The 23,862-nt window shown below is 44.8% G+C and overlaps 2 protein-coding genes across 3 annotated transcripts in view; one reads left to right on the plus strand and one right to left on the minus strand.

Moving 5' to 3' along the window:
• ROPN1L (rhophilin associated tail protein 1 like) overlaps positions 1-3,628 on the minus strand; it is a 72,289-nt gene extending 68,661 nt beyond the window's left edge. The window contains exon 1 of one of the 2 annotated variants that reach the window (XM_077491853.1): positions 3,473-3,628. The gene's annotated coding sequence lies outside the window, so the exon portion shown is untranslated. The remainder of the gene's footprint in view (positions 1-3,472) is intronic. The other variant, XM_077491854.1, reaches the window with a different exon arrangement.
• A 178-nt stretch (positions 3,629-3,806) lies between these two features.
• The window catches only part of DAP (death associated protein), a 35,681-nt gene continuing 15,625 nt past the window's right edge, over positions 3,807-23,862 (plus strand). The window contains exons 1-2 of the mRNA XM_077491855.1: positions 3,807-4,025; positions 17,967-18,072. Of these exons, the coding sequence (XP_077347981.1) occupies positions 3,971-4,025; positions 17,967-18,072 (161 nt within the window). The 5' untranslated portion in view covers positions 3,807-3,970. The remainder of the gene's footprint in view (positions 4,026-17,966; positions 18,073-23,862) is intronic.

The following is a 23,862-nucleotide window of genomic DNA, read 5'->3' on the forward strand; positions in this document are numbered from 1 at the left end:
TTTAGGACAATATCTTGCATATTAGCCATTAAAATTAGCACTTTTTATTTTGAACGTTCAAGTCCCATAGACTTCAATGGCGTTCGAAAGTTCTGGTGCGAACCGAACCGGGGGGGTGTTCGGATCATCCCTACCAGGCTGTGTAAAAGTCCCACATGTGGTATTGCCATACTCGGGAAGAATAGTAGACTATAGTAGATAGTGTATTTTGGGGAGTAGTTTGTTGTATGCATATGCTGTATGTGAGAAATAACCTGATAATATCCCGATTTTGTAAAAAAACAAAATAATCTTAATTTTGTAAAGATTGAGCGTTGGTGATGCAGTGTGTCAGAGTGACACACAGCACCACTGATCAGCATGTTACACACGGCATGTTGTCCTGCTGGACATCATATGACACCCAGTCAGGATAATTGAACCACCGCCTGGCTGTCATTCTGCTATAGGCCGGGCGGGAAGTGGGTAAAGGACATGTGACTCAAAAAACGCACCAAAAATGCATTGTGGGCTCAATATTGCCGTGGTTCTACCATGTTTTCCATTGCTTTCAATGGAAAGGTGAGGTTTTTTTTTTTTTTAGCTTCCCAAACATGCTGCAAGCAGGATTTCTATAACTGCAAACAGATGCGCACTGCCCCAGTGTGAACACATTCAATCATTTTAAGGGGAAGCATTTTTCTTGAGCTTTTAGGCTCTTTTTTTAATGCAAAAGTGCTTGAAAAACTCCTCAGTGTGAAAGCAGCCTAAAGGCCCATACACATGATCAGACTTTTTGACAACAAACATGCAAATTAGCTGTTTTGGAGCAACATCCGACCGTGTGTACGCTCCATCAGACAAACTTTTTTGGTTTTCATCTGACTTTTGTTGGCTGTGCGAACGGACAAACTTTCTGGCAACAAAAGTCCGATGGAGCAAAGTCTGATCGTGTGTACAGAAAACCATAGGACTTTTGTACAAAGTACAAACAGGCATGCTCAGAACCAATGCAAAAGATCAGACAACAATACAGAAGTTGACCAAAGGTGGCGGTAAAGAGCAAAAAAAACACATGATTTGGTGAAAGTTGGCTGAAAAAGTCCTGCTGTGTGTATGCAATACAAGTTCAGGCCTGACGCCCTTTGTACAAAAATCCAAGGGAAAGTTTGTACAAAGTCCTATCGTGTGTATGAGGCTTTAGGGTGTAGAGCAAGGATCCCAAATTAGCGGCCCTCCAACTGCTACAAAACTACAAGTCCCATGAGGCACTGCAAGGCTGACAATTACAAGCATGACTCCCACAAACAGAAGCATGATCAGACTTGTAGTTTCACAACAGCTAATGGGCTGACAGTTTGAGACCCCTAGTATAGAGTGTAGGGTGACTGAGACATACAATCATAAACGGGGACAGTTAGAAAGAATTGGATTCTGCGTAGTCAGGGAAACAAACAGAAAAATGCTCAGGTGTAAATGGGGGCTTAGGAATAGCAAGCAAAGTCAAGCTGCAGTTAACCAAGCTGGCAAAATACTGTCATGCATTAAAAAGAGCATACATTCTAGAGATAAATCAGTAATTGTACCCTTTACAAAACACTGGTTCGGCCTCATCTTGAAAATGCTGTTCAGGTTTAGTCACCAATCCCCAAGAATGCCATTGCTAAATTAGAAAATCTGATTGTATAGTATATAGTCAGTTTATGCTAGGTTCACACCTATACGCGTTGCAATTGATGTTTTTTTCCAGTGCATTTTGCTTTTTTCAACAGGTGTTTTTGATGTGTTTTTTGGACTAATAGGAAAGTATAACAGTTCTGTTCATAGAGTGTGACTTTAATGCGACTTTACACTCTCTGGCACTCAAGTTGAATCAAAGTAGTGCAGGAACCTTTATGTATCCAAAGTCACATGTTAGGGTTAAGGGCTAGGGTTAGAGTTAGGGTTGGCGGTAATCAATAGGGTTAGTAGTAATGGTTAGGGCTTGTGGTAATAGGTAAGGTTAGCGTTAGTAGTAGATTTTAGCGGTAATCGTTAGGGTTAGTAGTAATTTTTAGGGTTAGTGGTAATCACTAGGGTTAAGGTTAGTGGTCTAACTCTAACAATTACCACTAACCCTAACGATTACTGTTTACCCTAACACTAATGATTATCACTAATCCTAACTGCTAACTCTAACCTTGGCCCTTAACCCCAACCCTTACATGCAACCATAAAGGTTCCTGCACTACTTTGATGCAAATTGAGTGCCAGGGAGTGTAAAGCTGCATCAAAGTCACACTCCATGAACAGAACTGTCATACTTTCAGCCCCCACCCCAAAAAAACGCATCAGGCTCAGTTCACAGTCACACTGCAGCGATGTGGGAGCCCTGCAAATTCACTGCGGGTTCCTGCATCGCATGTCTCCCGACGGCAATTCACACTGCCCTATGCAAACTGCTGTGAGTGTCGATTAAATGTTAATGACATCCCCAAATCAGTTTGCATATTGCAGTACAAACTGCAAATTCGGATATGAATCAGATTGCATGGGTGTGAACACCCTTGCGATCTGATTCTGCTGCAGACCATAAGGCTGGGTTCACACTGCTGCGATGCGGGAATGCTGCGAATCCGCTGCGAGTTCCCGCATCGCATGCCTCCCGGCGGCAGTTCACACTGCCCTATGCGAACTGCTGGGAGTGTCAGTGAAAAGTTAATGACACCCCCAGATCAGTTCGCATATCGCAGTGCGATCTGCAAACTCGGACAGGAATCGGATCGCATGGTGTGAACACCTATGCGATCCGATTCTGCTGCGGACCAAAAAAGGGTCCTCTGCGAGTTTGGGCTGGATGCGATGCAAATTCAGCCATACTATCTGTATGGCTGAACTCGCATCGCACAGAGATCGGATGTGATTTGCACTGCAGTGTGGTGCGAATCACATCCAATCTCGTCACTGCAGCAGTGTGAACCCAGCCTAAAAATGGTCCTGTGAGAGTTTGGTCCTAATGCAATGCAAATTCAGCCATACTATCTGTATGACTGAAATCGCATTGCACAGAGTCTGCATGTGATTTGCACTGCAGTGCGGTGCAAATCACATGCAATGTCAGACATCGCACCAGTATGAACTGGCCCTCAAAGACACATCAAAAACGCATTTTTAGTGTGGGTCCATTGAAGTCTATTACCCGCAAAATGCAGTCTGCTGCAGGAATATGTCCCTTATCCTTTCGAACAGAACGTCTCAAAACACACAGATGTCAACTATATCCACAGGAAATCATGTTAAATGGACTGTACTGAGTTTCTGCAAAACGCACTAAAAAACGAAGTTGTGAACCAAGAGTCGAAGGAGATTGTACAGTGTATGGGGTCACGCTAACCAAAAGCCATATCAATATCAACAGCTTTCTCCAAGCCAGTTCAAACTTTCATGACATGAAAGCCCACTATGAGCAATTGTTGATCAAAAATCGATGTGCTTCTGCACTCCTTTTTCCTACCTGTAGCCGAATTCCCCAGTCCCCGGTAATAACTTGGAGATACAACTTTAATATGGCCTTAGAAGGCGTTCAGGTCTCCATGCAACTATTTCCATGGTAACATGGACGCGCCAAACCTACGTAGAGACACGTGATGCGTAAAACAAACCATGACGACATCTACAGCCTGCGTGCACGCTCCCCTGTGCGTCTCCGCTGTTTTTGTTATTATTGCGCATGTGCACGTCGCTCGTTCTGGGGAAAAAAATAATAACGCCAACGTGTCTATCACAATAATGTTAGCAATAAAGCTAAGTAAAAAAAACTGATGCATTAGTAAAGCCACGTTGAAGGAATTGGTATGGGCGGGTACTTGAGGAGGACCGGGAGTAGGAAGGCGAGGAGAATTGGGCGGAGATTTGAGGAGTGTAGACTTGCAGCGAGTTGTGTTGGGTGTGTGGAGCGTCGTGCCCTGCGGGTGTATAAAGAAGAGCGGAATACCTTCCACTAGACAGCAGCATGTCTTCTCCGCCTAAAGAGAAGCCGGACACCAAGGCTGGACACCCACCTGCCGGTATTCATTGTGCTTCTCTAGTCCTGGGAAATGTGGGTAAAGCAGGCCGTGTGATATGTGCCATATGGTGCCAGCCTGAGGAGTGGAGCCTGAGCGGACTGTATACACATAACTAGGACGTCATTGTTATTACATACAGAGGGCAGGTAGGGGGGTCTTTGAGAAATTTTGTCCTTTTCAGCTCTTTAGAGTTCTCTGGCAGAGGGACCAAGGGGCACAGTTCTAGAACTTCCTGCCAGTGATTTTATGGGCACACTAATTGTAGTGGAGGGATCTATGTGTCGTGGCACTTGTAGACATGGTCCTGAAGGCCAGCATATGTAGTCCAGCTTTACACAGCAATATTGCAGAGGAACCCTTTAGAACATTTTTGGGTCCCGGAAACACCTGCTAAAATGTACTTGCATAGCACCATCCATTTATACAGCACTTTACAGAGTATAGTACATTCACATCAGTCCCGGCTCTCAAGCAGCTTCCAGTCTAAGGTCCCTAACTCACATTCATACATACACATGCTAGACTGGAGCCATTAACCTACCAGCATGGCATGTGGGAGAAAACCCACGCAGGCACAAGGAGAACATGCAAGCTCTGTGCAGGTAGTACCATGGTTAGGATTTGAACTAACGACCCTGGTGCTGCTATACGGAAGTGCTAACAACCTCCAGTGGTTGCCCATCCATTAAGGGTGCCCAGACGCCACCCCCCTCTATCCACAGTGGCCACATCCTAATTAATGCTCTATGATCCACATACCGATACCCCCTATTCATGCATCCGGCACCTTTCAGGATGCTGGGAGTATGAATTACAACTGCATTTTATTGAAGCACCTGATTAGAGCCAGAGGCTCAAATAGGGTGGGCTCGGGTCGCTGAGCATTGAATCATGAGCCCACCCAGGTTTTACAACAGCAGATTAATATTTGCTGTTGCAACACTGGCCCTACTCCCAGCCAATCAGGAAGCGGGTCTTATGGCCGATTGGCTGAACGTACAGGTGATCCTATTGGATACCTAGGAGGAGGTGAGGAATAGAAGACACAGAGCCTGATGCCCGATCACCGCCATTGCCCAATGTCCCCGCCTTGATCCCTGTCGATGCCCGCTGCCTATATGGGGTAAGTGCCTGCAGACAATGGGGGGGAGGGGGTGTTGTCTGACACACCCCCTAAACAAGAAACCACCAGCCGCCACTGACCACTTCCTTAGTTGGAGTGAAGTGTGAAGAATGTCACGTTTACAGCAGTGATCGCACAGCATGGCACTCTTACAGCTCTTGCACACTATGCTGGCCTTACAGGGGCATGCATTAACAATGCCACTCCTTACCTCATGGTGGTCACTTGCAAAATGCCACCTTTACTAATTAAAAAGACAAGAAAATACTGCTGTAAACACTCCTTCCTTGCACTAAGTAATTTAAAATAAAGGAGAAGCAGGACCAAAGGTCTTTTGGCTGTACTTCTATGGCTCACAGGAGTGTACTTCATTCTGCACTCCTGTGACCTGATTTCAGCCAACAGCGGGCTGAGCCAGGTCAGGCTCTGGAAAGGTCCCAACTTTAAAGTTGGGATCCACTCGTGTTCAGGCAGGTAGCTGGCTCAGCCTCTTGGTGAGCACTAGAGGGGCAGAGCAGAGAACTGGCAACTGACTGTGACTGCAGACTGAATCCCAAGAACTGAGTGATCAGTGGTGTTTGATTACTGAGCTCTCAATGAAGAGCCTGAATGTCAGCTGCAGCCATCTAAGTGAGTATGATTGTTAAATTCTTTTTTATTTTTTATTTTGTTTTGTATTCCCAAACTTCTCTCTGAAATTGAGAGCTGCTACCGATATTTTGTGATTCATACAAGTTCAAAACTATAAGCACACAGTGCAGCGCTCCCTAACTATAAATACAATCAAACCAATATATAAAGAAGCTATAAAACAAACACTACAAATAACTGTTAAGAAACATTAATAAAGGGCAATACATATTGACTCACTGTGCAACCCTATATTAGATAAAAGTGTTCAACAATATTGATATAAGTGGTTTAGGGACATCTTAATGCATTGGTTTGATTATATTTGTGGGGAGGGAGCGCTGCGCCCCCTCTTATAAGGATCATTAGGCATCATGTGAACACACACATATTCACGTGACATGCATAAGACAGCCCATTCATGTGCCAATAGTGCTTCTGCACCCTTTTGGGTGTAGAGATTCATGTAAGTTGTTTACCTCACGTTTGCGGCACGATTAACAATAGCACCACAATCGCAGCATGCTTTTGTGTGTGTGTTCATGGATCACACAGAAATGGAACCTTCGTGTCATGTTATTGGCCAGGGTGGATTTGATTTAAGTCACTAGTAAAAAGGCTTTATTTAAATATTTTTTTTTTTTTTCTCCAGTCATCTTCCAGGACGGCACACCTGTAATGACTGGTCTCACCTGATGGGAAACTCAATCAAAAACAGTTTAAAAGGCCCCACCCTTCCCTCTGTCCCTCAGTTATTGATTGTCTTTCCCACAAGACGCAGCGAAACCTTTGTTATTTTTCCTCTGACCAACGCCTGGGACATCAGACCCTAGGCAGACCGGTGGTGGATGTAGGGGCTTTGCCTTTCCTAGGGGGGTTATTGTCCCCATTGTGCTCAGGGGGAGCAGCAGCTAAAATCAGAAGAGTCCCCCTGAGAGCTGGAGGCCCCTAGACACAGTCGGTGTGTCTGGAACTCCAGGGACCACATTCCGACTCTCTCCTCCTACCTGACAACTGTGGATGTGATGGAGGAGTACATCTACGCACCCCTTCTGGGTGGGTGTGAGAAGCTCCTGGAGGACGGACCATCCAGTGGGCCTCCTGGCATTGCCACTCCGGCGTCTGCCAGCACTACTGCACAGGTCTGGATCCCGGGCTGAGTGCTTGCACAGTGCCATTTCCGGGGACGGAGCCTCCGGCAAAACGGCGGCGATCGGTGCTGTTAAAAGAAGCTCTGAGAGGCAGTGGAGTGGGGGCCCTGTTTTTTTCTAAATTGCCTACCTTCACGGGGGGTGAGTCTACCCGGCTGTTGTGGGCGTTGGTGCCCGTTCACACTACCGTGACTTGTCAGGCAAGTCACGCTCCGTTCTGTACTATGGAACAGTTCTAATAGGAGCGACTCAAGTCGCTCCGACTTAGAGGTTCCTGTACTATTTTTGAGGCGACTTGCATTGACTTCTATACAGTAGTCGTTTTGCAAGTCGTGTCGCCCCTGTGTTAACGGGCACTAAAGGGTAGTGGGGGCCCTATTCCCTTACCCCCACAGTACACCTTAGGCCTACAGCCACATCACCTTCTTACACTTTAGAGGGGCTAATGGGGAATTTAATCTTGTTTCCACAGAAACAGAATGCCCTGCTCAGGCGTCTGGCGGTAGATCCAAGTCCAAGGGCCCATCTAGGTTAAAACATTGTGGATTCTGCAATGACAAATTCCTGCAGGACCACACCAAGCCCTTTTGCTTTAAACACATTTATAAATTAGTGGGCAAGGAATCGGCACAAGCCATGAAAAAGAGCCTTGCTCTACAATCTGAGATGTTAGTAACTCTCCAGTTTTTTTTTTTTAAAGCTATATTCGAGACCAGTGGGCAGACAGAGGCCCCTTCCCATAGGGAGGACTCCTCTCAGGAGGGAACCTCAACGAGTAACGCAGGGGGGTTCCAAGGAACATCTGTACCTTGTTACTCTTAGGAGGAAGCAGAGGCCTCAGCGCAGAGCTCTTCTGAAGAGGGTGAAGATTTGGACCAGGATAGTCAGAGTGAGGAAGCTAGGCCTGGAAGGCACCTATTTTCTGTCGATAACATGGAGGGCCTCCTCAAAGCAATTTATGCATCTGAGGATATTCAACAGCCATCCTTGCAGGTCTCAGCACAGGATAGATTGTATAGGGGGCTGGGCAGACCTCAGATTAAGTTTTTCCCGTCCACCAATCTCTCAACGACATTATCCTAAGTGTAAAGAAATTAATGTGGCCTCTTATAGTAAATTACCAAAATAAAAATACAATAGGGACCGTACCATCATCCAGAAATTGAATATGAGAAGTTGTGAGCCTGATTCAGTTAGGCTACCACAAAAATATAGAGAAGGCGATTGGACTATCACGGTACAGTAAAAGACGATACAATTGAAAATTATAGCAAATATTTACAGATTATGTTATTGATGCCAAAAGAACAATCATCATTTACAAATAAAAACATAGTAGCGGTACATGAATTATCACCAGTGAGTAATCACAATAGAGCAGTTGATCACAGATGTCATTTTCATTAACTAGTTTTGCGGACAATAACCGCTTCATCAGGAGGTTCTGTGATTGGATCAAAAAGTATCATCCTACTCGAGGGGTAAAAAGATGAAACCTTGTCATACAGCATCAAACATAAAAAAAAAAAAAAAAAAAAAAAAAGATAATAGAAATAAAAAAGGGGCTGAGCTGCTTACCCATGCCCCAGCGGGAGTTTAGGTTTAAGGTACCGCGCCTGGATGCTTCCCTGGCTCAATTATCTAAGCGCTCGGACCTCTCCTTTGAAGATTCCTACAACATTCGGGATCAAATGGATAGGAGGTCAGAAACCCTGCTGTGCAGGGCCTGAGACGCAAATGCAGCAGCTATGGGGCCTGCATGGGCTTCCGGCTGTGTTGCCAGAAATGCAGACGCAAGGGTCAGTAGATTGGTAGACCATGCCTTGCATGGGTCAAAACTTCCAGGGAGCCAAATACCTCCTTGGATTATCTGGCAGGCGCAGCTGTAGAGAACAACCACTAAATCTGCAGCTCTCTTGAACTTTGCTAGGATAGCTCTTTGGGTGAAGACGTGGGATGGAGTTTATACCTCCCAAGTCACGTCTGTGCGGTATACCTTTTTGAGGGCTCACTGCTAGAGGTCGACCGATATGGGTTTTTCTCTGGCCGATGCCGATATTTAGAAATCATGGCGGCCGATAGCCGATATATGATGCCGATTTTTTTTTTTTTTTTTGGGCCGATATGTTAGGCCGATTTTATTTTATTTATTTTTTTCCTTTTTTATTTTTTAATCCCCCTTGATCTAACACACCTTTCCCACTGGGGCGTTTTTCAGGCGCTTTTGGGCTAAAAATAGCGCCTGTAAAATGGCTCCCCTGCAGTCTGTGTGAAAGACAGAGTGCTTTCACACGGAGGCGATGCACTGGCAGGATCTTAAAAAAAAGTCCTGCAAGCAGCACGTTTGGAGTGGTGTATACCGCTCCTCCACCACTCCTGCCCATTGATATGAATGGGCACCACTGCTGAAGCGCATGCAATGCGATTTGGCAGCAGTGCTTCATGGGCGCATTTAACCTCTTCCTTGGCCGCTAGCTGGGTTATATGTGCCCCACTAGCAGCCAAATGGCACCGCTAAAATGATGGTAAAGAGCCGCTAAAACTTGCGTTTTACCATCAACGCCTGCCCGCTCCAGTGTGAAAGCAGCCTTCATAAGTGATACAGAAAATTTCTTACATTTAAACATTTATTAAACAAAACAAAACCCCCAATCAGTTTACTTGTATGTATGATTTAGATAAAAAACAAAACAAAAAAAAACTATATATTAAATAAAAACAGGTAGTCAAAACTTTTGGACGAAAAAAAAAATGGGCTAACTTTTTATTTTATTTTTATTTTTTAAATAGTGTATTTTTTTCCTAAAAAAATGCATTTGAAAGACCTCTGTGCAAATGCCGTGTGACATAAAATATTGCAACAACCGCTATTTTATTCCCTAGGATCTCTGCTAAAAAAATATATATAATTTTTGGGGGGTCTAAGTGATTTTCTGGCAGAAAATACAGGATTTTTACTTGTAAGCAACAAGTGTCAGAAAAGATTTAGTCTTTAAATGGTTAAACTGAGAACTTCTACACAGAGATGATTTCATTCATTCAGAAGTGTAAACATTGTATCATTTAGTTCTTTTCTTGGCAGTCTGCCCAGAGAGGAGGAAAGGGTTTCTATGACGACTCAGGCAACTTACACTGACTGAAATGACTTCTGTAATAGAAAAGTCCCGCTGTAGTTCTAAATCGGCTTTTTATCAGCTCAAATCGGCCGATGCCGATTATTTAAAAAACGGCAAATATCGGCCGATATATCGGTCGACCTCTACTCACTGCTCTTCGAACCGATTTGGAACAAGTCCTTTCCTGGTCGACGGATAAGGGCAAAAAAAAATTCCCATCTAAACCCACAAAGGATAAGGCTAAACATTTTTTTTTTTTTCAAGACCCTCCTTCAAAAGACCGTTTTTTTTTTTAAGGAGACTGGTAAAAAGTGAGGGTTCGGGAAGGGCAAACAAAAAGGTGGAATCCTTTTTTCAGGGCCCAGACCTTCCAATAAAGAAACAAACTGATGCCAGCCTAAAGGTTGGTGGAAGGCTCTTGGTTTCTCCCACAATGGGAGATGATCACTCAGAGCCCATACATTTTAAACCTTGTAAAGGAGGGTTACAGGTTAGAATTCCTGTCTATCTCAATCTCTCCGGTGCTGCGGGCAGTAGCTTTGGCCTAGTCCGTGGTGTCCGACCTTGCGCACTAGGCCGAAGCTGTGGCCTTGCCTAATAACTCCTGACCACAGCACCTCAGGACCGGCATGATGTTGGTCATTTACTGGTTAGCTTCTAACCCAGAGAAAGGGTTTGCAGGCCTTCAAGCCGACTATATAGCATGGTGGATAAAACAGGCTATGGCGGTGGCCTATGAATACTCATTTTAAACCAATCCCAGCTCACCTTTAAAGCTAACTTCACTAGATCACTGGCGACCTCCTGGGCAGAGAGGGCAGGCACATCTATTGACCAGATCTGCAGGGCTGCCACATGGGTGAGCCACTACAGGAGGGAGCTGCTGTCACCTCAAACTGGCGTTCGGCAGAAAAGTCCTACAGGTGGTGGCCCCACCCAAAGGTAGGCCAGAGCTTCTTGTTAATTTTCTCAGGTGTGCCGTCCTGGAAGATGACTGGAGAAAATTACCAGTTGCACTTACCGGTAATGGTGTTCCTAGGAAATCTTCCAGGACAGCAGGCCTACTTCCCTACCCTTAGACCCCTTTCACACCAGGGCATTTTGCAGGCGCTATAGTGTTAGAAATGGCACCTGCAATCCGCCCCAAAGAAGCTGTCAGGACGTCAGAATTTCACACTACAGCGGTGCGCTGGCAGGACGTCAGAAAAAGGTCCTGCCAGCAGCTTCTTTGGCGCGGTGAAGGAGCGGTGTGTTTGGTTTCAAAATACTGACCAGACGTCATATGACGTAATTAGTATTTTGAGCCGCTGCACCCCCTGATCACAGCAATCGTTGTTGCGGGGTGTCTGACACCCCGCAACTACGATCTCGGTAAAGTGTCACCGATGGAGACTCTTTACCACGTGATCAGCCGTGTCCAATCACAGTGTAAATGGGAAGAGCCAGTGATCGGCTTTTCCTCACTCGCGTCTGTCTACGTGAGTAGAGGAGAGCCGATCGGCTGCCCCCCCCCCCCCGAGGATGACTCCACCAGACCACCAGGTATGCCACCCTAGACCACAATGGACCGGATGGGCATCACTTATTGGCATGCATTGATTGGCATCCATCAGTACAATATAATACTGTGCCGCCTATCCATGCCCATCTGTGCCACCTCATCAGTGCCACTTCATTGGTGCCGCCTTATTGGTGCCCATCAGTGAAGGAGAACACTTGCTTATTTACAAAGTTTTGAAACTGAAACAATTTTTTTTTTCAAAATTTTTAGTCTGGTTTTTATTTTTTGCTTAAAAAAAAAAATAGAAAGAGGTGATCAAATACCACCAAAAGAAAGCTCTATTTGTGGGAAATAAATGATAAAAATGTCATTTGGGTACAGTGTAGCATGACCGCGCAATTGTCATTCAAAGTGCGACAGCACTGAAAGCTCAAAATTGGTCTGGGCAGGAAGGTGTTTAAAGCGGGATTCCACCCTAAAGTGGAACCTCCGCTGATCGGAACCCCCCCCCCCCCCCCTCCGGTGTCACAATTGACACCTTTCAGGGGGGAGGGGGGTGGAGATACCTGTCAAAGACAGGTATTTTCACCCACTTCCAGGCATAGACTCCCGCGGGAGTCTAAGCCATTTCCTGCCCTGCCGCGCTGTCTGCTGGGACACACACGGGTCCCAGTGACAGCGCGGAGATTTCCTATTGCGCGGCGCGGCTCGCGCATGCGCAGTAGGGAACCGGGAAGTGAAGCCGATTTGCTTCACTTCCTGATTCCCTCACCTAGAATGGCGGCGGCAGCAGCCGAGGCCCGAGCGGTCGATCGGCCTCGGCTGCTGGCATCGCTGGAACCCGGGACAGGTGAGTGTCCATTTATTAAAAGTCAGCAGCTGTAGTATTTATAGCTGCTGGCTTTTAATATATTTTTTTTTTTTTTTTGGCGGAATCCCTCTTTAAGTGCCCGGTATTGAAGTGGTTAAGCATTTTGAGCTTGTGATGAAAGAATCAGTAACTTTTGGCCTCTTGCATAAGATACTCCTGTTTTGAGCATTTTTTATTTATTTTTTGTTTTGTATGCATTTTCACATTTCCACGCACTTGCACGGGAACCTATTCTCGCATTCACAATCACAATGGACAGTTGTGCAGATTTACATGCATGAGGCATAAATTACTGACCAAAAATGCAGATTTTTCTATCTTTATTTTTTTTACTGAAGCATACACAGTGCTTGTTTACACACCTGTGTGCATAGGCACGTTACAATTAATGTAAAAAGAATAAGCTATACTGAGCTTTTTCAAGCTGCAGTGTGCAAAAGGCCTAGTGAGAACAATCAGAATATCTAAGAACTAAAAAGCTCATGTTGTATACACTTTTCCTGTAAAAGTTTAAGCATGGTTTTGCCACTGCTGTGTTCTTAGGCTGCCATTTCTAAGATGACCAATAGAACACTCAAGATGTTGATGTAAATTCAGCTGTTAAAATTAGACCAGGCACTGCTTTTGGACTGACATAGTAAACGCCATCAACAATACTTTTCGGGTAACTGTCTCTTGACCCTAAACTGCTTATTTTGGTATACTGGGTAAGGTAATGGACAAATATGTCAGAGGCGGTGTCCAGAGCACAATTCCAAGCTCAAAAGCTGATCTTGCAACATTGGATCTCTCAAACTTCTCCAACTTTAGAGATGCGATTAGCCAATATGGGATTAACTTTGAGATATGAGCGCTTGATATATCCGCATAGAGGCAGCCGACCTGCTTCAATAAGATCTGGGGATGCTGGCTTGCTACCCCTGGCTTGGCTCCATGAGACCTAATTTTTGATAGGCTATTGACTTTGTGTCCTCACCCTTGGAGTAAGTTTAACCACTTAAGGACCGCCTCCTGCACATACACGTCGGCAGAATGGCACGGCTGGGCACAAGCACGTACCTGTACGTTGCTTTTTAAGTGCCCCGCCGGCAGCGCGCTCCCGACCCGGTCCTAAGCTCAGTGGCCGCGGGACCAGCGGACCCAATCGCCGCTGGTGTCCTGCGATCGGGTCACAGAGCTGAAGGAGGAGGAGAGGTCTCTATAAACCAGGGGTGCCCAACCAGTGGCCCGGGGGCCACATGTGGCCTGCGACATCCTGCTCTGGGATGGAATAGAATACTTTTATTAAAGCTCAGTTTTTTTTTTTTACTAAAATCAGTGTATATATGGGCATAGCTGTTCTGCAGGGTTACCTGCAATGCGCCATAGACTTCTGTTATTACCTGCGAGTTTGGTGAGCTTTCTCAAAGTGCACCAAACCTGCAGAATATAATAGAAGTCTATTGCAAAGTGCAGTAAAGCCAAAGGTACACTGCGTTGCAAGCGCAGTGCAGGAAAACCGCAGTGTATCCGTGTGAAAGCAGCCTTGGGCTCTTTTCACACAGTCAGTCTGACCCAATTGGACCCTCCATTCACCTCCTAAGGGGTGGCAGATGTAAACCGAATTGTGTCCTACCTCCAATCCGATCTGCTATAAAGAGTTTAGTGGGCTGTGTCTATGCAGAGCGGACACGGACCTGCCATCTGCCTGCTGTGCTCATTGTGGCCCGCGACCGGTTACCAAGTCGCTTAAGTGGCCCTTGTGCTTCAAAAGTTTGGGTGCCCCTGGTGTAAACAAACCTCTCCCCATGCTTCCTACTAAGCCTGTCACTGATCGTCTCTTCCCTTTTATAGGGAAAGACAATCAGTGACATCACATGCCAGGCCATGCCCCCCTACAATAAAAAAAAAAAAAAAAAAAACATAACGTCATACATAACACCTACACTACCCCCTAGTGGGTAACTCCTTCACTGCCAGTATCGTTTACACAGGAATCGGGGCATTTAAATAGCACTGATTGCTGTATAAATGACAATGGTCCCAAAAATGTCCGATGTGTCCGCCATAATGTTGTAGTCACAATAAGAATCGCTGATCTCCGTATATTTATAAAAATTCTATAAAACTATCCCCTATTTTATAAACGCTATAACTTTTGCGCAAACCAATCAATAATCGCAAACTGCATTTTTTTTTTTTTTTTTTTTTTCTTTTCAAAAATATGTAGAAGAATATGTATCGGCCTAAACTGTGTGTGTGTTTGTGTGTGTGTGTGTGTATATATATATATATTATACATTTTTGGGGATATTTATTATAGTAAAAAATATTGCTTATTTTATTTTTTCAAAATTGTCGCTCTATTGTTTATAGCATAAAAACTGAAGAGGTGATCAAATACCACAAAAAGAAAGCTCTATTTGTGGGGTGGGGGGGGGGGGAAGGACGCCAATTTTGTTTGGGAGCCATGTCGCACGACCGCACAATTGTCAGAGGCTTAAGTGGTTTAAGTACTGGGGAAGAGATATGAGAATATCCTAAACTATATCTGGGGATTCATACAGTGTGACATATAACAACTAATGACATCTCAGGTTCAATCTGTTTTACAAACCTGCTTTGGCTATATACAAGAACATTATTCTAATTTTGTATTGTCTAAATTTTAATACTTCGGAATATGCATTGCTTATTGTACTGTTAAAAGTTATTATTTTTAAATCAGAATAAAGTTTTTGACATGCAATTTTTACTGATTGTAACTTTTGCATACAAGTCATTCCATCTTTATGTAAAGTTTAACCACTTCCTTGCATATAACATAATGACGTGTGCAAAGTGGTTATGATGTCCAGCAGGATTATCCGCGATCTCGTGTCCATGGGGGCTCACAGTGTGGCGATCGTTGCTGTGGTGTGTCAGTCTGACACACCGAATCTGACAAAGATCCTCTGATGAAGGCTCTTTACGCTTTGATCAGCTGTGACTTGACACATCTGATCATAGTAAACAGGAAGAGCCATATATTGGCTTTTCCTCCACTCATGCTGACAAACTTGAGTAGAGGAGAGCCGGTGGGCTGCTTTCCTGATGGGGGGGGGGGGGGGGGGGAATGGGTGTGTCTGTGCATTTACCATTTGTGTTAAGGCAGTCCATTCTTTTGAATAGCTGGTTAATGTGCCACAATGCACCAAATATTGGGCCTGCAGCATATTCCCTTGTGCAATGCATGGTAGTGTGTTAACACATGTTGCCATCCACAGCAATACAAGTGCTTTCGGAAGGTGTGTTGGGGTACCTTTTTCACAATGAATGCCACCACAAGACACCAGCACATGTAACATATGTTACCACGTGTTTGCAGTGACTCATACATTACTGTATCAAAGTGGTGTGAATGGGCCTGTTGTAAAGGCAGACTTTATCTTCATGCATTCTATGCATTAAAAAAATGTGTGCAATGGGCTGCCAATTACCAGAGCTCCCTCTCTATCCAGCGATGATGCACGAGAGACTCGGCTGCCTGAGACTCTCCTTCTCATTGGCTGAGACAGCAGCAGAGCGCCATTGGCTCCTGCTGCTGGCAATCAGTCAGTGAGCCAATGAGAAGGCAGGGCCCAGCTGGGGTTTTGTGTCTGAATGGACACACTGAGCTTGGGCTCGTGTGCCCCCATAGCAAGCTGCTTGCTGTGGAAGCACTCGTCAGGAGGGAGGGGACAGGAGAGCCGAAGATAAGAGGAGGCTCAGATTGCTCTATGCAAAGTCCTTGCACAGAGCAGGTAAGTATAACATGTTTGTAAGCAAAAAAAAAAAAAACACTTTTTGGTATCACTTTAAGGAAAATCATAATGCATGAAAACATGGGTACTGCTATTGCTGACCTTTTTCCAACAATATTACTTGCCTAGCTGTCTGTGGCTTCAATGCAGAAAGTGTGTGTGTGTGTATATATGTGTATGTATGTCTGTGTATATGTATACATACATACAGGGCTCGACAAACCCCAGGTCGCCACTGCGACCAGAAATCGCAACCTGGCACCTGAGCTGCCACCAGCCCACTCACTATCGATGCCCCAAACATGCAGCAGCATAACACTGACTGCTGCCCTCCTCCACACTCGGCCGCGCCGCTCTAAGTCTGTGAAACTGACAAGCTACAGAGAGAGGAGGAGCTGTCAGATTTCAGCCTGATGTCGGGGTGGGGGAGGGACCCAGCAGCTATCAAACACCAGCCAATGGGATCTGGGCGGGCCGCTACGTGTATGTGGCCCCACCCCTTTTCTTAAGCAGGCCAATCGTTGGCTGGTGTTTGATAGCTGCTGAGTCCCGCCAACCCCGGCCGGGTCCCGCCCATTCCGACATTAAGCTCAATTCTGACAGCTTCTCTGTTACATTTCAGTAACAGAGTGCTCCGTGTGAAACCTATCAGTGCCACCACCAATCGATGCCACCTGCTACTGCCAACCAGTGCCACCTCCAAATACCACCTGCAACCACCAACCAGTGCCGCCACCTGCCAGTGCCGAGTGTCACCGTCAATCTGTGCCACCACCAATCGGTATCAGCGCCACCTGCCAGTACCAGTGCCACCGCCAATCAGTGCCATCTGCGTGACAAATAGTGCCACTTCCAAACCAGTGCCACCTGCCAATCAGTGCCATGTACCAGTGCCCCCTGCCAGTTCCAAACCAGTCACCTGCCAATGCCAACCAGTGTCACCTACCAATGCCATCTGGAAGTTCCACATGCCTGCCAGTGGCAACCAGTGCCACCTGCCAGTGCCACCACCAATCAGTGCCATCTGCCAGTGACAACTAGTGCCAGTGCCAAACCAGGGCCACCTGCCAGTCCCAACCAGTGTCACCTGCCAGTTCCACGTTCCTGCCAGTGCAAATAGTGCCCCCTGCCAGTTCCAAACCAGAGTCACCTGCCAATGCTAACCAGTGTCACCTGCCAATGCCATCTGGAAGTTCCACGTGCCTGCCAGTGGCAACCAGTGCCACCGCCAATCAGTGCCATCTGCCAGTGACAACTAGTGCCATCACCAACCAGGGCCACCTGCCAATCAGTGCCACCTGCCAGTGCCATCTGGCAGTTCCACGTTCCTGCCAGTGCCAGTCAGTTCCATCTGTTGCCAGCCTTACTCGTTACTTACAGCGTTTCATTGGAGTTATTGACTGGGTGCTCCATTATGAGTTAGGGATAGGGGGTGAAAATGAGTGGCCTTACACCAGGAGCTGACAATCCATACCACTCTAAAAAAAAAAAAAAAAAAAAAACTGGCTTCTAACTTTTTTTTAACCGGCTCCTAAATTCAAAGAAAATTTGTCAACGTGTGTGTGTGTGTGTGTGTGTGTGTGTGTGTGTGTGTGTGTGTGTGTGTGTGTATATATAATGTATCTAACACCATCATCCAGTTCAACCTGAGTGTGTGTCTAATTGTCCCTATCCCTGTACATTGCACGCTCACATTGGTCCCTACCCTCGTATACATTTTTATACTGGCTTTGAAGATATTAACATGATGAACTGTTATTAAATTTATTTTATTGTACTGATTTACAGTAAAAGCTGGAGGAATGAGAATTGTGCAAAAGCATCCACATACAACTCAGCCAGAAGTGAAAGAGGAGAAAGATGAGGAAGCTGAGCAGTGGGAAAGTGGCATTGTGTAAGTATTAATGCTCAACTCTAGAAATAAGCAAACTTTTTTCTATGATGGCTCCTTCTCCCCAGCAGGTAAAACACAATTTAACTATTTAAATTGAATACCTTTTTATTTTGCGGTAGTCTTGCTTTTTATTCCGTATAATGCCCGCACTGCACAGCCAAGATGTTTATGGTGGCCCGTAGCCACATGGTGGATCACATTCAACATTCCCAGCACTTCAGTGAACTACCTGTTCCATGATTGCTTTTAGAATTTATTGATGTTTGTGGGTAGATCTGTGGGCAGTGACGGAAGAATTGCCTGTGGGTGGGTCATGCCTCTGTGCACAGCTGATTTGGAGCCACCTATTTAACTGTGTGGTGAAGACATCAGCGCTACCTTTTTTGAACTACTAAGAGGAAGAAGTGCATTTGGTTGCTCTGCTCGATGAGGAGAGATAGCAGTGGTAGCTGGTCATGCAAAACAGAAATGGCTCTGCACAGGATGTATGGGGGGGGGGGGGGGGGGGGGCAAATTAGCTGTTTTTATCACAAGATTACCAGCATTGCTACAAATTGTGACAACCAGAATAACTTATTGGGCTATAGTATGGCTGGAGCTTTCATTGCACTAAATGTTTCTCCTCTGGTGTTAAAGAATAATTCCAGGCATCAACATGTTGCATAGTAACAGTGTATAAATCATACCTGGCTGACGCCAATGAATATCACTGAGGTAGACGCCACTACTCCAGTAATCTTCACTAGAATCTGTGTCCCCATGCTGATCAGCCGGAATGATGCATTGTGAACAGAGGAAGATGGCTACTCGGTACAGGTGCCATTCAGAGACTGCTTTGCATTTTTAGAATGAATGAACAGCATTCTCCGAATGGACGAGGTAGAATAGGAAAAAAAAGGCTTTCTGCTCCAGGTGAGATGAGGAAACCTAATTAAATTCATGGGTACCCGCTTCGGTTCACCTCTGCAATCAATATATACGAAAAACAGTCTGCCCACCACAATAATAATCCAAAATGCTTTATTGGGACATCCAAGAGTGACAACACAGGAACAGAGTGCCCAGTAGATACGTTTCCCACTGTTATAAGTGCTTAATCATGATTAAGCACTTATAACAGTGGGAAACGCATCTACCGGGTACTCTGTTCCTGAGGTATCACTCTTGGGTGTCCTAGTAAAGCATTTTGGATTATTGTCGTGGCGTGCAGCCTGTTCTTTTTCTTGTATGGACGAGGTGGAAAATATGATGTCACTGCTCCACCTTTCCACCTTGTGTAATCGGATAATTTCATTCATTCAATGGTACCCGTGCTAAGCAGATGACCACCTGTGTGCAAACAATGCAGCGGACCAGCTGCCCAGTGGAGATCATTGGAGTAATAGTGTCTGCTTCAATGATTTTTCAGCAGCATCAGCCAGGTACAGTATGTCTCATACTTTGTTACATTGGTCAAAGCTAGACCAACGTAAATATGTATAATATGCTGATGTCTGGAATTGTTTAAGCTTTAATTGGTTAATCCACACACTAAAACATCAATTATGGGTTTATTCTGCTGTGCTGCCACAGCTGGGTAGTTTAAATCTTCTTGGTTAAAATATAAAAAAACTCCAACAGGGCTGTGCATGGTAAGAATTTAAGAAAGCACTTAAACGTTTGCTTTGAATGTGGTTGAGAAAAATAAGTATAATAATATCTGAATTTTTAAAGACTATTTTTTGTTAATTTTTAACACAGACCTTCATCTGAAAATGAGTGGGCATTGTTCTCTTCCCTCTCGGCCCCCTTATCACTCCCTTTTTGTTTTATTCGTTTTGGGAAAAAAAATAAAAAATACTGTAAAATATCTCACAAGTGAGTACACCCCTCACATTTTTGTAACTATTTTATAATATCATTTCATGTAACAACACTAAAGAAATTACACTTTGCTAAAATGTAAAGTAGTGAGTGTACAGCTTGTTTGTGAAACAATTTGCTGTCCCCTCAAAATAACTCAACACTCCGCCATCACTATCTAAACCGCTGGCAACAAAAGTGAGTACACTCCTAAGTGTAAATATCCAAATTGGACCCAAGGTGTCAATATTTTGTGTGGCCATCATTATTTTCCAGCACTGCATTAACCCTCTTGAGCATTGAAGTCACCAGAGCTTCGCAGGCTGCCACGGGAGTCCTCTTCGACTCCTCCATGACGACATCACGGAACTGGTGGATGTTGGAGACCTTGTGCTCCTCCACCTTCTGTTGGAGGATGCCCCACAGATGGTCAGTAGGGTTTAGGTCTGGATACATGCTGGTCCAGTCTATCACCTTTTTACCCTCAGATCATGCTCTGCTTCAGTATATCACAGTGCATGTTGGCATTCATGGTTCCCTCAATGAACTGTAGCTCCCCAGTGCTGGTAGCACTTGTACAGCCCCAGACCATGACATTCCCACCACAATGCTTGACTGTAGGCAAGACACTTGTCTTTGTACTCCTCACCTAATTCCCACCACAGACTTGACACCATCTGAACCAAATAAGTTTATCTTGGTCTCATCAGATCACAGGGCATGGTTCCAGTAATCCGTGTCGTCAGTCTGCTGGTCTTCAGCAAACTGTTTGCGGTCTTTCTCGTGCATCATCTTTAGAAGAGGCATCCTCCTGGGACAACAGCCATGCAGACCAATTTGATGCAGTGTGCGGCATATGGTCTGAGCACCCCCACCCCTACACCTTCTGCAGCAATGCTGGCAGCACTCTTATATCTATTTCCCAAAGACAACCTCTGGATATGACACTGAGCTTGTGCACCCAACTTCTTTGGTTGACCATGGCGAGGCCTGTTCTGAGTGGAACTTGTCCTGTTAAACCGGTGTATGGTCTTGCCAACCGTGCTTTTCAGGTCCTCAGTGTTCCTTGCCATGCAATGCCATGTTGAACTTCTAGTGACCAGTATATGAGGGTGATAACACCAAATTTAACACACCTACTCCCCATTCACACTTGAGACCTTATAACACTAACAAGTCACATGACACCGGGGAGGGAAAATGGCTAATTGGGCCCAATTTGGATATTTTCACTTGGGGATGTACTCACTTTTGTTGCCAGTGGTTTAGACATTCATGGCTGAGTATTGAGTTATTTTGAGGGGACAGCAAATTTACACTGTATTCAAGCTGTGTACTCACTACTTTACATTGTAGCATAGTCATTTCTTCAATGTTGTCACATTTAAAGATAAAAAAAATAAAAAAATAAAATATATATATATATATATATATATATATATATATATATATATATATATATATATATATATATATATATATATATATATATATATATATATATATATATATTATGGTGTGTGTATTTTTCTGAGTTTATAAATCTACAGCAAAGAATCATCAAGACAAATACAGGGTACATAAGCTAAAAAACAAGGAAGGAACATTGCACAGCAAGGCCTCCAAACAATATAGTCAAATGCATAATCTCCTTCTTAGGTTCTGAAGCTGTATAAATAAATATGCAACAATTTAAACCTTTCGCTGCTAGGCCCTGTGCGCCACCTCTAAACTTAGGTGGCCAATGTTTGCAATTTTTTTTTTTTTTTCCCGGTTTTCAGAGATTGTAAAAGACATCCCCCCCCCCCAACCATATATTTTCTGAAAGCACATGACCTGTAGAATAAAAAGAAGGTGCTACTGATTTTTTTTTTTTTTTTTTTTTTTTTATCAAAACCGATATTTCCTCAAAAATAACACGAATATTGGCACACATGAACGCAACATAACTTACAAAATTCCAACTAAGGCCCTGTTCACATTAGGTATACTAACGTGTATGCCCATGGAGGGCTGTATAGAGGGCCTGTTTACATGCATGGGGATACACAGGCAGTCACATTTGTCAGTTGGGATGCAGCAGCTGAAAGGACAGATCTGATGTTTGTGGGGGTGTAGATGCATGGCCCCCAAACAGTGTGAGTTCAGGGAAATGCACCCACACAGATGTCAAGTTGGGAGCAGTGGCTGCATCCCAATTGGCATGAATGGGACTGTCTATACAGGAATGAACAGAACATCTGTGCATTCCCATGCAGCTGCTGTATCCCAATTGAGATTGTGACAATGATGGGACTAGACAGAACACCTGGACAGCTAAACATGGCCTCGCTGTAGTTTGACCTGCATGAACGAGGACTTAGGCCTTGTTTAGACTTGCAATTTGGAGGGGGGGGGGGGGGGGGGCAAAAATGTGCTGTTGGACTGCATTTCTGCCGCCCACCAAGGTGCAATAGTCAGCAGACGGTTGTTTACATGCTGCAGCCCCAGTAAAGTTGACCCAAGCATAGCATTGTCTTCTGTAGAATGCCACACATTTAATATAATGGTGAAGTGCCAGAAATGCCCCGTAAGTAAGTGCAAAACACGTGGTTGCGGTGCATTTGTCAGCAAAAATAAGGTTAAAACAGGTGGTGAGGATGCATCGCCTCGCTTTCTCACTGCCTGTCAGTAGCCTCTGGATCATGATCCAAATGCAGATCAGGCTTCATGGGCAAGGGAGATTTATACACATGTCTAAGTCTACCCTTACAATTAACTTTTTTTTTTTTTTTTTTTTGTTTCCTTTTAGAAAGGGATTGTTGAGACTGTACCTTTTGCTGCAGCTTCATCTGCACTGTAAATTATTATAATACAGGATTTGTATATCGCCAACAGTTTACACTGAGCTTTAAAATATAAAAGGAGAAAATACAGTTACAATACAATAAAATACAAGAGAATTAAGAGGGCCCTACTCAGAAGAGCTTACAATCTAATAGGGTGGGGCAGGTGGTACAAAAGGTTGTAACTGTGGGTAATGAGCTGATGGAAGTGGTAGATTAGTTGAAGAGATGTGTTCAGGGATTGCCTGAAGGTAGCAAGAGTATGGGATAGCAGTACCAGTGGAGGTAGCGAGTTCCAGAGGATGGGAGCGGCTCTAGAGAAATCCTGGAGACAAGCATGGGAGGAGAAGAGAGAGGTTGAGAGTAGGAGGGGATGATTTGGGTGATCTTTGGAGACAAGATTGGTGATGTAGCTTGGGGCAGAGTTGTGAATGGCTTTGTATGTTGTGCTTAGTATTTTGAATTTAATTCGCTGGGTGATTGGGAGCCAGTGTAGGGATTGAAGGAAAGGGTAGGCAGACATTGAGCGGTTGGTAAGGTGCACAAGTATGGCAGCATTCATGATAGACTGAAGAGGGGATAGCCTATGGAGAGGCAGGCCAATAAGAAGGGAGTTGCAATAGTCAAGGCGAGAGATAACGGAGTGAATGAGGAGCTTGATGGTCTCATTTGTTAAAAAGGGCAAATTTCTAGAGATGTTACGCAGGTGAATTGTACAAACTTTTTTTGACAACAGACTTGAGGCTGAAATGACAAGTCAGTCTAGGATTACACCAAGTACCCTGGCGTAAAGGGAGGGCCTGATGGTTGCATTGTTGATTTTGATGGAAGTCGTGCAGGGGGGAATAATATTAATAGCTCAGTTTTTAGAGAGATTTCGTTTAAGGAAGTGATGCAACATCCATGCTGATATGTATGTCAGTAATGCGAGATGAGTCTGAAGGAGTGAGGTGAGTAGACAGACAAATTTGGGTGTCATCGGTGTATAAGTGATATTGGAAGCCGTGGGCCGTTATCAGGTGACCAAGGGAGGGGGTGTAGATAGAGAAGAGTTCCAAGAACAGAGCCTTGGGGGACCCCCACAGAAAGGGACAATTTAAGAGGAGGAGACAGAGTTGTAGGC

This window comes from Lithobates pipiens, unplaced genomic scaffold (genome assembly GCF_037356315.1).
Source record: "Lithobates pipiens isolate NorthernLeopardFrog02 unplaced genomic scaffold, aLitPip1_a1.2 Scaffold_19, whole genome shotgun sequence".
NCBI classification, from domain to species: domain Eukaryota; kingdom Metazoa; phylum Chordata; class Amphibia; order Anura; family Ranidae; genus Lithobates; species Lithobates pipiens.